The 15,756-nt window shown below is 47.9% G+C and overlaps 1 protein-coding gene across 3 annotated transcripts in view; it reads left to right on the top strand.

Moving 5' to 3' along the window:
• Positions 1–15,756, top strand: part of DIP2C (disco interacting protein 2 homolog C) — a 411,195-nt gene that overhangs the window by 354,381 nt on the left and 41,058 nt on the right. For all 3 annotated transcript variants that reach the window (XM_030321072.1, XM_030321069.1, XM_032593812.1), the window contains exons 31-32: positions 3,060–3,228; positions 5,248–5,418. In XM_030321072.1, the coding sequence (XP_030176932.1) occupies positions 3,060–3,228; positions 5,248–5,418 (340 nt within the window). The remainder of the gene's footprint in view (positions 1–3,059; positions 3,229–5,247; positions 5,419–15,756) is intronic.

Raw genomic sequence — 15,756 nt, 5'->3', positions numbered from 1 at the left:
TGTTTCATGCTGCCTGGAGGCTTTTGACTGGAATTAACACATTATCTCCCAAGAAAGGCTGTAATTCAGACAACAGCAGGTGTGTGTGAGTTGATTCTGGAGCTCTGTGATACAAGGGGCAGAAAGTAAGACTGTGCCCAGAGTTGCCGAACAAAACATCACTTTCCATCAAGTCAGGCCACTTGGCAATGCCCTCCTGCTACGTGTCCCCATTTTCGGGGGCTTCCCGCCTCTAGGAAAGGGTCTTGGCAGCAGAGAGGAGAGCACTGTGCCTCATGGCCCCTGGGAAAACATGTCTAAGAGTGGTTGGTGGTATCAGTGGGCCCTTAGACGTATTAGTACAGCAAATGGGGACGTTTGGTTGGTGTCAGACCCCAAGTGTGTAATTCTTGGAAGGTTACTTTGAAAATAGCACAATAGGCCCCAAAAGTGAGAACACAAGACGTGCCAACTTCCTAAACCAGAGGGAAACTTTCATTTTAAAGAATCTCAGTTCTGTATAGGAGAACTGCTGGAAAAGTTTGTTTTCACAGACTGCAGACTCTAGGCCACATTTGTACAGAAATGTGTGATGGGTTGTTACTTGCAGTTGTAGTGGACAACTTGTAAGCAGCTGCAGGAACGGGGTGCCTGGGCTTCGTAATGCAGGTAGGTTTGTGGTGATGTTATTTGATCTCCCGAGTAATATGTTTAATGACCTAAGTTAGCTTCCCAAGGGCAAATCTTACAGAAAACCTGACAGAATTCGGAGCACTATAATCATCAGAGTGGGTCCTCAGTGACTTTGTTACATTGACTATAGAAGTAACTTACTGCACCTTAACTAGGGACCCACTGGGGTGTGCCACTCGCTCTGTGTCACCGCGTGCCCAGCAAAACTTCCCCATCGGCAGGATTTCGAAGGAAACTTCAAAGTTGTGGGTATGCTATTCTTTTCTCCTGGTTACTAAGAACAGTAGTGGATCCTCAGAGCTCTTGAAATTTCATCTAAAATCAGCTCGGAACTGGTTCTGATTCTAGTCCCACTTTTGGTTAACCCTTTAAATACAGAGTGTCTATTCTCATACTCGGAAGGATTGAGAAAGATCCAAATGTTCTCATTAATAAAGTTATCTCTTAAAAAGCTGCTCTCACTTGGGGCACTTGGGTAGCTCAGTCGGTTGAGCATCCAACTCTTGGTTTTGGTTCAGGTCACAATTCCAAGGTCGTGGGATCGAGCCCAGAGTCCAGCTCTGTGCTGAGCATGGAGTCTGCTTGGGACTCTCTCTGCCCCTCCCCCATGTGCTTTCTGTCTCTGTCTCAAAAAAAAAAAAATTGTTCCCACTTGGCTATCACGCCTTCTTCCTCAAATAACACTTAGGTTGTCTTCCCACACACGCTGGTTGTCGACTCGTGATAAATAGTTCTCCATTAGAAGTACTGAAGTACTCCCAACTTCCCGTGGCTTGTCATCTTGGTAAGAAATGTATGATTGGATGTTTCCGGGTTAGAGATGGTGTGTGTGTGTGTGTGTGTGTGTGTGTGTGTGTGTGTGTGTGTGTGTGTGTTACATTCTATAGAAATGAATGAGAGTATTCCAGAAAATAATAAAGGGCCAGAAAAACACCCCTCGTCCCACTTATGTGTGCCACCTGTGCTGGTACTTTGGCGTGTGCGTTTGCTTCTCCGCACAGATGTCACTGTGTTCAGATGTGGTTACATATCCTGTCTTCCTTTAATGAGCAGTTTCTAAACACATGTCTTGGATGTAAGATTTGTGGGATCTGCCTTGAGAACCCATCTGCCAGCAAACCCGTTTCGTTGGTCTAAAAAGACCGTATTCTTCATGAAATGTCCCATATTGGCAGTGTATGACCTCTGAAAGCTGTCAGGGGTTGGCATTAGCAGAAAGGTGTGGGGGCCACACCTGTGAAGGGTAGAGAGGTCACAGGTCAAGGTGGGGGAGTCATGCCACCCTGAGCCCTGGCAGCTGCCGGGCAGCCCCTTAGTCGTCACACTGCATCACAGCAGGTCCTTCCTGAAGGACCGTCGGAGGGGTACGTAGTGATGGACTAAGGCGCTTTCTGAAGCAAAAACAGGGCCATTTAAGTGGTATTGATTCTAATGCATCCAAAGGTTATATCAGTTACTTGTTAAGTTCTTGCTTACGATTTTCACTTCTCCACTGGCATGCCCAGGCATGTGGTGGGGCCACGGCTCCTGATGTGGGGTTTCCTCCGCACGCTTCCCCCCACTCTCTCGAGTCAGTATTTGTTCCTCCCTGGAGGAAGTACTCTCATCTGAAAGGAAAGATTGGTTTACGTGGGACTTTGTTACTCACCAAAGTAACAGTGGCAGTTGAGTGAGCTCGGAGATGCCCGAGTGCAGCCGATACAGCGTGTGTGCACATAGTGAATGGCGAATGGTTGTTGAAGCGAAGTATGGCGGTGCTCTCTTTTACTCACTGTGCTGTTCCTTCCTAGGCGATCAGATTAAGGAACATTCCCAGCTTACAGGTTACTGTTAAGTAATGAAGTAAAAGAGAAAGCCGTGCAGCTTTACGACAGCGTGTGTGTGCATGTGAATTACTCACCGTCGGATGACTCTCACACGTCTTGAATTTTGGTTTCAACATACTGGGGTTTGAAATTCCTCAATCAGTAATGCAATAAAAGCCAGTTGAAAAATAAATGGACAAGGGGCCTGGAGGCTCCATCAGTGGAGTGTGTGACTCTTGATCTCAGGGTCATGAGTTCAAGCTCCACGTTGGGCCTAGAGCTGGCCTAAGAAGAACGGACAAAGGACTTGATTAGACGCTCCGCTAAAGAAAGCATACAGTTTTATAAATTCATCCCCGCGTTTCCTACATTTTGCTAATGTAGCGGCTTTGGGAGAAATGTAACAGCCTCTCCGCTTTTACATTTTCAGACGAGTGCTCAAAAAGGCAGCCACTGAACCATGATTCCTATAGTTCTTTTGTGTCTCCGTGAGCTCGCTTTCATTTTGTGTTTGCCAACCTGGAGGGCCGAGCGCATGTCTGCGGCCCCCTGCTCACCCGGCCCCTCTGTCTGTCTCTGCAGCGTGTACTCTGGGCACCAGTCCATTCTCATCCCGCCTTCTGAGCTGGAAACCAACCCTGCCTTGTGGCTTCTTGCCGTGAGTCAGTACAAAGTCCGGGACACGTTCTGCTCCTATTCAGTGATGGAACTTTGTACCAAGGGGCTGGGCTCACAGACAGAATCACTCAAGGTAAGCAGCCTGTCACCCGGCTTCCAGGGGAACACCTGCCAGCATCCTAGGGAAGCTCGCTGTCAGAGGGCATGGGGAGGGTTTGCTGGTGCTAAAATGATTGTCCACAAAAACCGAGGTATAATCCGCTGTCACCGGAAGCTTCCGAGACTGATTTCATGTGAAAACCTTAGTTTAGAAGATGATGTCCCACTGCCACCAAGAGTTATAGGTCAGGGTGTGTGGCACTGATGTCTGTGATTCCATTAGGTCTGCCTGAAAGGCCCTAAATTGCCTTTTCTTCTGTTGGTGAATTCCCTTGTTCAGTGGAGTTAATTTTACTGTGATGCTGGTGTTCAAGTGATAATTTGAATTTAGCTGTTCATTTTTGTTTTCCTCGATCACCCTGATTTATAGGTGTGCATCCGAATCAAAATATTAGCATTTCCTTCCACTTAAGCCAATAACATTTTGATAGACATATTTTCATGGTAAATGAAGTAGTCATCATCCAAGTAAGGAGGGAGGAGAGAATAGTGATACACCTGTGTTGATTCATATTCTGATTCTATCCATTGCTTATATCTTTTTTTTGTATATATAGGTTATATCGTGTGTGTACATGGGCGTTGTGTGTGTGTACATGGGCGTACGTAAATTGTCTGTACATATAAATAAGTATATATAAATACTCATGCGATACGTTTATATCCTGAATTTTGTTTTCCTGTTTAGAACTAATGCATTAAGCTTAAACAAGAAAAGAAATATGAGATAACATTCACATTAAGTTATGTAAATAAAGGCGTAATTTCTTGAAATTATAAATATATATAGGAAAAGAAATTTGTAAGACCTACTTATCACTTACATCCACCCGTTTTGTTTTATAAAATCATGGAGTACCTTTCACGAATGATGACACAATTGAGTGCTTTCTAAGCACTTTACGTGTCGATTCATCTAACCTTTACAACGGGTGTGTGAAGTGGGAACTACTACTGTCTCCATTTTCAAGATGAGGACACTTACGTGACAAAAAAATTGGGCACCCTTAGCAAGTTCTTACACTTAATGAATTTTGGAGCCCTGTTTGGAATGTCTGGCCCCATCCAGGTCCGCCGTCTCGAGACGCAGGCTGCACTGCCGCCCCAAACACGCAACTGTGTGAACGATCGTTGGTATCACCCAGTTTTAATGTTTTCTGTGTGATTTTTGTCTGTGAGGTCCCATCTGTGCACGAGCTCCCGGTGCCAGAGTGACCTGAGCTGGTGTCTCCTGCACTGTTCAGGAGCCTGTGTCCGTGCCCTGTGTTCAGGCCACTGTGCGGGGAGTGGGGGGGGGGGGGCCGGGAGGGCTGCGTGGCTCTGCCTGTGCCGCACGTCCTCCCACTGCTCATGTTCTGCTGGAGACCATCGTTCGCCACCCGCCGCCCACATAAACGCGGCTCCTTCCACCCCGCGGGCCCCCAGCCCAGCCGGGAAGCGCCCTCCGCACAGAGTCTCGTGCTCCCCTCATGGGAGGCCCTCCTCCGAGTCAGTTCACTGGATTTGGCGCAGAACTGAGGTGTGCTCAGACATTCTTAATCGTGAGAATTTGGCGTAACCTTTTAAGTCTCATGGGACCCAGAAGGAATGTGTCTTTTCCACCGTTACATTAAACATAGGGTTTCTCACTCGTGGGCAGCGTGTGCTGTTGTGTATCCGTGTCTCACAGGCGTGTATCCAGGTGCTTCCTTGCTTCCGCACACCCTGTCCCTTAATTTCTTTGTCCAGGACCTTGCTTGGCCTCCTCGTGCTCCTTGCTGCTGCATCTTGCTGGTTTTTAAGATCTGTTTCTAGTGGCGTCTTTGATAATCTGGTACCTGAATGATTTCTTTTTCCACGCGCATGTCCTAGGACAGTTTAATTAGCAATGTGGACGCCAGCCCCTGGGAATGAGTATCTGTGTGGAGTGTGTGTGACTTCCACCCATCTGGTTGAGAAGGTCACACCCTTGAGCCCTGAAAGGCTGACGTCTCACCGCTGTCCTTGCTTCTAGGCACGGGGCCTGGACTTGTCCCGCGTGCGGACCTGTGTGGTCGTGGCAGAGGAGCGGCCTCGGATAGCGCTCACCCAGTCTTTCTCAAAGCTCTTTAAAGACCTGGGTCTCCACCCGCGGGCCGTGAGCACCTCCTTCGGCTGCAGAGTGAACCTGGCCATTTGCTTGCAGGTGGGTTCGTGGATCCCTAAGTGCCCCAGTCAGAGTGACTTGTAAATGTCAGGCACACAGAGTAGTGGGGGTAGTCTCCTCGGCCGACGCTGAGCTACGCGTACAAGACACGCTTTAATCAAATGCATGTGATTGGTACGCACTTGTTTGTGGTTTTTTTCTTTTTCTTTTTTTTCACTCTGCGTTGGTCAGTAGCCATGACTCATAACTAGCATTCGTAGAACTCATTCTGTACGAAACAGTTTAACTTTCGTTAACGTGAGTAGCAGTTGGCCCAGACTCCGCAAGTCAGGCTTTGTAAAGATGCCATACTAGACGCAGGTTTCATTGTGGCAAGAAATCCTGTACAGGCAGTAATTTCTGTAGGAAGAATGCCAGGTACTTTAGCGGACTTGGGACTTGGCTGCTGGGATGGCAGTCTGGAAATGATCAGTCGTGATTGGCTGCACCTCTGTGGCATAGGTGTGAGGCAGTCCTCGTAAGATACTCTTGTGACAACTGTGGCTGAAAGCCCACCTGCGACCATCCTCACTATTCCTTTCTTTCTTTGAACCCTGAACCCTGGCACGCCCGTCCGTGGAGATTCTGTACCGGGTCAGGGCTGCCTGAAGCAGGGAAGCCACATAGGAATTCCATCACAGGGCACAGCTGTAGACGTTGTTCCTCGAACATATTGAGAGATAGAAACGCCAGTCACAGCAGGTGCTGGAAGGGGGCATGTTGACACAGGTCTCCTCCCGACTTGCCCACCCACTGTCCTGCATTTCTGACCCCAGAGGTGGTTGCTCACAGTCACCCCCCGGACCTCAGAAAGCTCCGGGGCGGCCGCACCCTCACCGGCACTCTGGGTGCTGCTCTGCCACGGATATTGGCCAAGGAGGGCCTCTTGCCATGTGACTGGTGTGATGTGATTGCTTCAGAAACATTAGCTGCAGATGGGTCTTTCCTTTCCTTTCCTTTCCTTTCCTTTCCTTTCCTTTCCTTTCCTTTCCTTTCCTTTCCTTTCCTTTCCTTTTTCCTTTCCTTTTTCCTTTCCTTTTTCCTTTCCTTTTTCCTTTCCTTTTTCCTTTCCTTCTACATCCAGAGGGGCATTGCTATCGTGGGCATGGTGCTAGTTTGGAATCTTGGCAGCATCTTGAAATATTTTCGTACATTTTACGTTTTTTTCCACTTGTTTGTTTGCTTTATTCTCAACTCATTTTCAGCCACTTTTCCTTTTTCTGAATGGTTAGTATCAGTGAAAGTCGGCAGAGATCAAGCATATCCTAAAAAGCAATGCAGGCTCATGGTCCCTTGCCAAAACATGTGGGGCCAGGTATGCTTCAGGATGGAGGGGTTTTCTGGCTTTGAGGAGGCAGCACCCCATCTTCACTCACAGCAGTGTCCCTGCAGCTCAAGGGAGGGCCCCCAGACAGCAAGGAGCCTTGAGTCACCTGAGTCAGACTGTACCCTCATTGGGCATTTCCTTATAATCCGTGAGGTACAGACTGAACATGCAGAGGCTTTTTCAGTAAGTGAGTGAAGCGACTTGGACACGGGGGTCAAAGAAGGCCCCCCCCCAGCAGGTGGTATCTCAGCAAAGTGCCCCAGGAAGCCAGAGAGGCAGAAGCCTGAGGCAGGGCCGGTCAGTGGAAACATTAGTTTTCCATGAGTCGTAGCACAAGTTACAGCAGGCGTGGGGGACGGCTGCGAGCAGAGCCCACGGTCCGAGGGGACACCCATGGCTCCCGCTCCCACGGCGTTTCTGTGGGGCTTGACCCACAAGTGCCTAATGAGATTTGTCAAACACACAACACTGAAGCTTATGAATGTTTACACACATAAGGGAAATACCCTGAACGTTTCTGAATTTCTTACGGATTGAATATTTTTATAAAGGAGTATTTCAGAAAAACAGCAAATACAGATTAGCCGGTAAATAAATGATTAAGTCCATAATTCCATTTACCCAGAAGTAATACCATTAACGCCTTGGTGTAAAACTATCAAAAGCACAAAAAGCTGTAGTCCTCCCTCAGTTCCAAATACTGGACTTGAGTGTGTAAAGGCGTTGGGCGTTTCAGTTTTCCCCTTGGAGCAGAACTGGCAGAACCAGCAGCACACGTGCAGTCACTGAGCGGGGACGCTTGTCTTCCGCTGACGCGTTACTGTCTGGCACGCCTTCTCAGGAGGACTGACGGCCGTCCTCACTGTGGGCCTGCCAGTTGGCGCGACGTCCTCTAGACCAGCCCCGGCGGGAGCGGGAAGGAGCCTCCCCTCTGCCAGGTGCCTAGTGGGTGGGGAGGGACACTGCCAGATGGGGTGGGGCCTCGGCCGTGCAGTCACGGGCCGTGTTCTGTGGGGACACCTGCCACGCTCTTCGGGGGAAGGCCGAGTCACACGGTGGACAGGTTTTTATGACTGCAGACTAAAGTGGGGTCTTAACGTTACATGGAGATACAGGGTAAGGGATCGTTTTTACTTTGCAAGAATGGTTTTCGTGGATGGCGCGCTGACTCTCGTCATCTAGCCCCAAGCATCCCTCCCAGCTCTGCAGTTTTACGCTAAAGGCCATTCTCCACCACAGAGTCTGATGCTTTTACTCCTGGGCCCCGCGACTCGTGCTGTTCTTGGCCTGAACTGCACTTCTGCCATCTTCATGTGACGAAAACCTCTCTCCGTGGCCCTCTGAGTTCTCGAGCTGCTCTGACCTCCGTGGCACTTCACCCCTCACACCTGACGCTTTCTGCCACGGCTTATCCCTTTGTAAACAGCTTCTGGTCCCGCAGTCAGTGAGGGACTCAGCCCAGCGCAGCATCTCATGTGGTCGCACAGCTGATGCTCAGAGCTGACTCAACCTTCTCAAAAGACCAGAATTCGATCCCTTTAGCTGCGGATACCAGTCACTTTGGAGAAACCAGGCGCGGTTTTTTTGTTAAGAGTCCAGCCTCCGGTGTGAAGTAGTTCTGTGGCAACGATGAGTCCCCTCCGCAGTGAGCCCATGGCGTGAGTGTCCACCAGATCGAAGCCATGGCCTGGCTGTAGCTCTCCCTTGCCAGCGAGAATCAAGGGTTCCCTGTCCCTCAGTGTAGTTAGCTCAGGTCGCAGGTCCCGGGCCTGCAACTTAGGCGAGAAGACGTTCACCCTCAGGACACAAGCGTTCTCTGACCAGAGTATTGGGCCCTGCGGTTCCAGGTAGCATCTGGTTGGATCTCCCCACACCTCACTGGGGGTAAGTTCATCATTTTGTTCAGATGGAGGAGACTGAGGCTCAGACAAGTTAAGTGAACGTCCCCCGTCGACCAAGCAGGGAGGTAGAGACAGGGCCTTCACTGCTCACGGACCACATGATCCAAGCAGGCTCGGACAGTGAACACCAGGAGAACCTGAGTTGTTTCTAATGGTGTCCTCCTCTCTAGTGTCTTAAGGCAGACCCGCTGTTTCGGGCGACCTGAATCGGGCACTGTGAAAGCCGTGTTTTTGTGGGTAGGAGGCCGCTGAGGGAAGCATTCCGGTCTGTTGCTGTGGGGGTGAGGGGCCTACAGGGAAGGCGTCTGGGCAGCTCAGAGCAGTGCTGGCTGCTTGCTTACACTGCTGCGTGAAGCCCTGCATGATTTAAGACAAAATCAGGAAGATTGACAGATGGATCATTGTCAAATATACAAATGGGCAAGTACAAAAAATTTCGACGTGAGACCATCACAAAAATAGAAAATTGAGGTATAATTTCCATGCTGTTGACTCAGCACTTCCGTCTCAGAAGCCAAGTGATTTATTTACCCGCTTACTGTTCCGAGGCAGGACCTGCCACTTGAATTAGTTTGGCACATCCCCCTTGAGCCCCACGTCCTAGCTCAGTGGTGGCAGAATGGACCCATAAAATTAAGTGTGGCTGCCTTGGGTTTTATACAAAATACTGGTATATTGTAGACAAGAAAGAAACGCAGAAGTATGTGCCATTTTTTATACTTAGAGATGACATTTCCCAGAACCTTTAGCCATAAAAACAGCTTTAAAACGATTTGGATTTGTTAAATCTATGACAGAAGCGGACATTAGGTCAAATTATGACTTCTCAGTTTAATTAAGTTTGACATAAATTTCGCTTAGTGCTGTTAGGAAGTGTCACGTGCTTATTAACCTCTTTTGAAAAAGACCTCACCTCCGGTGACAGTTGCTCTTGTCAGAAGTATAAGCTGAAAGGTCTTCGGTTGTATTCGAGTAAGAAATTTAGCTCACTGCAACAGAAAGCTGAGCATTCTCCTCCCCAGCAGAAAGAAGGGAGGGAAGATGAGGTCATCTTTTTTCTAAGACTTTAAAGTCACCTTAAGCAGAAACTTTGATCTTTACTATATTTTAGAAAACTAACAACTATCTGGGAGGAAAACTCATTATAAATAGCTGTATGGGATTAAATCAATAGTCACAGTTATAGCCAACCTTAAATCTTAAAACTCACAAATGCGGGAGAAATACAGCCACTGTGATAATGAAAAGTGAAGTCACTGATTGTTGGAAAGGAAAAAAAAAAAAAAACAGGAAGCTCAGAGGCCAATATAAATCTTAAGTAATTCTCAAACTAAAATTAATAGCTATAATACTTTCATTAGTTTGAGCTGTCCATTCATTGTTCCCCCTCCAGTGCTTTTAGATGGAGCAAAATAAAAATAAACGAGGGGCCGTAGGGGGTTGTATGCTCCCTGGAATTAGTCATATTCAGTGGAAACTCACACACCCTTTCCTGCTGATCTGTGTTGTCCCAGATCATGAAGATGAACACTGGAGACCATGGACCTGTACTGGTTACCAGTGCACCAGTCAGTGTTCTGATTTGCACGCAGCAGGAACCTTCTTTGGCAATTTAAATGAAAATGCATTTACCAAGACACCATGGGTCATGCTCACAAGCAGCCCAGGAGCTCGAGGACCTGGGTTGGGACCACGCACCCAGGAATAGCTCATGCCCCAGCGCCGTTCCTGGGAGGACACTGGTGTTGTAAACTGCACCACTGAGCGGCTGGTCCTAGATGCCAGCCCCACTTCCAGCACATCTGCAGGGAGCTCAGACTTTGGAGCCGTGAGTGGACACGGTTACCTGGTCACATGCTGGCTTCTGGGGTGGAGGGGAGGACAGTGTGGGCCGTTCTTAGTTACTACACAGAACGGGGGCCTTGTATCCCTCACAGCTCCAAAGGTAGGGGGAGGGTCCCCCAAATACAGGAAAAGGGTTCAGATGGTTGGTGACCAAAAGGGGTGACTGATTGCTGTTTCAGCCTATCCCTCTGTCTGGCCAAATCAGCACATACTCTTTGTCCCATTCTTACATGTCGCCTGCCCCCTAAAAAATTCTCCTAACGTGGCTTTCACTTTTAGAACCAGTAGTAACACACCCACCATCTGTCCAAAGAAGAAATGAGCTGAAGCGTCGGCACTTGAGCTATTTCTAGGTGGTAGCCCTTCCCTTGCTGATAGTGAAGCCATGCACTAGGTTGTAAAGTCCACCACCACGGACGGACGGGCTCTGTAGGATCATGGGCGGAGGGACAGGGGAGGCACATTCACGCGTCCCTCTGTAGGGCTGCTCTGGGCGTGTGCTAGGCATGGAGTGACCACGGTGACAGGCAGTTGGCGTCAGACCTGCCGCTTTCCACGTGTGTCTTCCCCTCTGGACACTCTCGAGCTTTGGGGGTAACCACAGGGAGAGCGTAGGGTCCCAGACACCCTGATGGGCTGTCCACCTGCGGGTGAATACCTGTGACCACCTCACTGTCAGTTCACTTTGGCTTGAGTTGGTGCATTGTCAGTCACAGGAAGTTCTAGGTTGTAGCCTGTGCCTTGAACCAGGAACATGGGCTTAGGAGCTCGTTGGTCCTTCCACTTGAGCTGCGCTCACAGACACAGCCACCCTGCTTCCCAGTCTGCATGCTTTCACGCTGGGGGGACTGGCAGCCGTCTGTCCTGAAGCCTTCATAGCACTTTGTCTTGCAGGGTTGAGAGCAGGCAGCCTGGGCCTGTGGCCCATATGGCCAGTCTGCACAGCCCTGCTCTGCCAGCATAGCTCCAGGCAGAAGCAGGTGGCATGTGAGCCAACGGTCATGGCTGTGTTCCTGGGAAATTCTGCAAAAGCAGGCAGGCTTCTTCTCTGCACGTGGGTTTGCTGACCTTGGTGAAAGTTAGCTGATTAACTGGTTAGTCAGTACGCGGCACGGACTGCCACAGTCTGGCCTGGCACGTGAGCTGGATTTTCACTACCTCTGGTCCTAACAGACCCACTCATTTCCCTGCCAGTCTCTCACTGCGGCCACTCCTGATACCAATTTCTGATTCAATCAAATGCTTAATACCAACCACAGAAACCGGCTCTGCTTGATGTTAGTAAAAGAGACATTTATTAAAAAGAAGTCTGGGCTTCCATTTTCTACTAGGCTGTAGAAGTCACATTCCAACCCTAACAATTAAAAAAATCCGGTTAATATATACAAGTTAAAAGGTTTTATGATCCATCAGAGAGCTGAAGCTTCCAGAAGCGTCAATGAACCGAAGTCCTCTGTGGAGAGAAGAGACCCAAGTTTTCATCCTGGCACAGGAGCGGCAGGAGGAATTCGCCAGAGAGACCAGCCAGAGCGCTGATGCGGCATGTAGTGTGCGGAGGAGGGTGAAAATCCCAAGGAGCACGGCTCCGTCACTCTGCATCCCTGCACCAGCCCTGTCCAGAGGAGTCTGCAGGGCAGGAGAGCCGAGAGAATCATCTAAGGTTCTTCAGGCCTCCAGTAAAAGCAAAGCAGCAGGATTCTGAAGCCTCAGGAGGGGCCCTGGAAGGGAAACCATTTCCTCTGAGAGGCTGTGGGCCTTCCGTGGGTGGGAAGCAGAGGGACTGAGGGCTGAGCAGGGAGCAGGAATTGAGTACCTTCCTTTGGGCAGCCCCATGCTGCTGGGTGCAGTACTCTTGTACTCTGAAGACGGAGGTATGTCAGGAGCACGTGCCTCCCGGTCCCCTGGGCCTTCACCAAACACGGCGCGTTTGCCTTCCAAAGGCTGGATGTTGGGCTGCAGAATGGAGACAGCTGGGGAGAGGCTGGACAGAAGGGAGAACCACCTCATCAGGCAAAAAGCTGGTGTCCAGAGTCTCAGATTCCAACTCTTGGTCCTGCCCTGTCATGAAGCCAGCATTGAATGGCACCTCACTGGAGCTGTTGGGAGAGCCCAGACCACCTGCAGCGTACTCACTGAGACACCCAGACGAGGTCAGAGAAGGGTGTGCCCTTTCCAGGAGTAGCGTGTTTGTTACTTCAGTCTCCACTGGTCTTTTAAATGCAATGCTTGCCTTACAGTAAAAAACCAAAAGACATACAGAAAGAAAAGGAAATCTAGTATGTGGCCATAAGAAGAAATGGTCAGTAGAGCAGACATGCTGGAATTACCAGCAGCTCTAAAATAACTATGAAATGTATGTTAAAGGATCTAATTGAAAAGGTATACACCTGGCGTGAAGAGATCGCCAAAAGACAGAAACTACAAAAAAGTAAATGGAAATGCTAGAAATGTAAGCTGCAGACATAGGAACAGAAGATTCCATATGGTTCCAGCAGCAGGGGAGAGGGCCAGTGAGTAAACTTCAGGTGCAATCAGTAGAAACTCTCCCAAGTTGAAAGACAAGGAGAAAAGGAAAGATACAAAATGGACCGGTCTCTGAGATCTCTGGGGTGACCTCAGGTTGTCTGACTCCATGTAGTCTGATCCCAGCAGGGGAGGGAAATGGGACAAAGAGCAGTTTGAATACATAATGGTGAGGACTGATGAGAGGTGTCAACCTACAGACTCAACATCTCAGTGAGCTCCAAGTAAGTAAAAACACACCTGGTCGCATCCTCATCAAATGCCAACATTAGAGATGGTGTTAAAGCAGCTATAAAATGCACAAAGGACAAGAAAAGACAGAAACAATACAAGTCAGAATCCAGTGGAGTGCTATCTTTAAAGTGCTAAAACCGTTTATCCAGTGAAAGTGCCTCTTGGGAAGAAAACAGATTCTGTAGACAGCGCAAAGCTGAGGGACATCATCTCAGCAAAGTCTGGCTGAGGTGCTCAGGTAGAGCAATCACACGAGGCAGGTCAGACCTGTAGGAGGAAGGGAAGAACGCTTGGAAAGGTAAACACAGGTAAATGTTTGATCTTTTTTCTATCACTGGATAGATATGTAAATACCTTACATTTCTTTAAAGACTATTAACTACCCAACGCACAAAAAGACAGTTGAGGCCTCTGAGCCTGAGCAGAAGCAGCACATGGGGCAACAAACCTCGGGGCAGGCAGGGAGGCAGACAGAAATACGCTGCTGTTCATGGTCATAAAGCAATCTTATGTGAAGGTGGGTTGTGATAAATTATGCAAATTTTAATGTCTACCTCAACAACTAAAACAAAATGGTCAATAGAGCAGATAAAACGCTATACCCAAAATACTCTGTGCCGGTGCGGGGGGCGGGGGGGGTGGGAAGGAAGAAAGGAGGAACAAAAACAAAAGGGACCAGGAAACAGTTATATCAACAGTTACATTAAATTAAGTAGGCCAGTTAAAAGGCAGAGATTGTCAGGCTAAAAAGATTGAGCTGTATGTAGTTCCAAGAAGCACACCGTAACTTTGAGGGTATTGACAGATTGAAAGTAAACACAAAGTCTGCAAAAGACGAAACAAAACAGATGAACATGGTGCGGGGGGGCGGGGGGTGCAGGAAGAGGGGGAGGGAAGGAAAAACAAGATAATAACAGAGAGGGAAGCAAACCTTAAGGGACGCTTAACTACAGAGAACAAACCCAGGGTTGCTGGAGGGGAGGTGGGTGGAAGGATGGGCTAAATGGGTGATGGGCGCTAAGAAGGGCACTTGCTGGGATGAGCACTGGGTGTCATATGTAAGAGATGATCACTGGGTTCTACTCCAGAAACCAGATACCACATTGTATGTTAACTAACTTGAATTTAAAACAAAACAAAAAACAATGTGTTAGACATAAAGGTTACCAAAAAGTGAACAGGTGTCCATTTCATGATAAAGGGTCAATTCACCAGTAAAACGAAAATCCTAAATGCATATGCACCCAAAAACTGAGCTTCAAAATACGTGAAACAAAACTGACAGAATTCAGAGGGAAGGGAGATAAATTCAGAGTCATAATTGAAGACTTTACATCTCTCTCCCATTAAAAATCAGCACGTAGAAGATTTTAACAACACTGTGGCCTAACCTGATGTAACGGAAGTTTAAGAACACTGTACTCAACTTCTATGGACTGGATTGTATCCCCACAAAGTTCACATGTTAAAGCCTTAACCCCATTATGACTTTAAACAGAGGGCCCGCAAAAAGGTAATAAAGGCTGAAGGAGGTCATTAGAGGTGGGGAGTTAATCTAATAGGGTCGGTGTCCTTACAAGAGGGAGGGAACTCAGGGCTTACACCCTCCTGCACACACAGTGAGGAAAAGCCACGTGAACACAGCAAGAAGGCAGCTGTCAGCAAGTCTGGAAGAGCGCACTCACCAGAACACAACCTTGCCGGTTCCTTGGTCCCTGACTTGTAGCTTCCAGAACCATGAGGAAATAAGTTTCTGTTACGGCACACAGTCTGTGGTATTTTGTTATGGCAGCCCAAGCAGACTCAGACACCAGCGTCTGTGGAGTTGACATTTCTTTCAAACCTGAAAAATTCTCCGAGAAAGACTAGAGAACAATTTTCAATGACTATTAAAAGGCTGCAATCACTGAGTATATTCTCTGTGATGTAATTGAACTAGTAATCAATAATAGGAAGATGGCCAGAAAATCCTGAAATATTTGGAAATTAGCACACTTATGAATAACCCATGAATTAGAGAAGTCATGCGAAAAATTAGGAAACACTTTAAAAGGATTGTTAATGAAAATATACAAGTTTTGTTGGTTGCACCTAAAGAAGTGTTCAGCAGTAAATGTTTGTGTTAGGGAAGAGGAGAGTTTAAAATCTATTTAAGCTTTCTACCTTAAAAACTCTAGGGAAGAGAAAAAAATTAAAACCCAAAGTTGAAAACAGAAAATAAAAATGTGGAAATGAATTAAATAGAAAACAGACAAATGGAAAACTCAGTACAATTAAAAATTGATTCTTACAAAAATAAATTTGGCAAACTGCTACCAATACTGATCACTAGGAGAAGAGAGAATAATATCACGTGCTGGCAAGGGCTGGGGCAATTTTTGAAGTCTTTGTGCATCACGGTTGGGGTGTGGGACAGTGCAGCAACTTTGGAGAACAGTTTGTAAGTTTCTTGTATGGTTGCACATGGACTTCCCATATGACCCAGCAGTTCTCTCCTGGGTGTTCACC

The sequence above is a fragment of the Lynx canadensis genome, chromosome B4 (genome assembly GCF_007474595.2).
Source record: "Lynx canadensis isolate LIC74 chromosome B4, mLynCan4.pri.v2, whole genome shotgun sequence".
In the NCBI taxonomy this organism is placed as follows: domain Eukaryota; kingdom Metazoa; phylum Chordata; class Mammalia; order Carnivora; family Felidae; genus Lynx; species Lynx canadensis.
The sequence above is the reverse complement of the archived record's forward strand: the minus strand, read 5'-3'. Positions and strand labels throughout refer to the sequence as shown.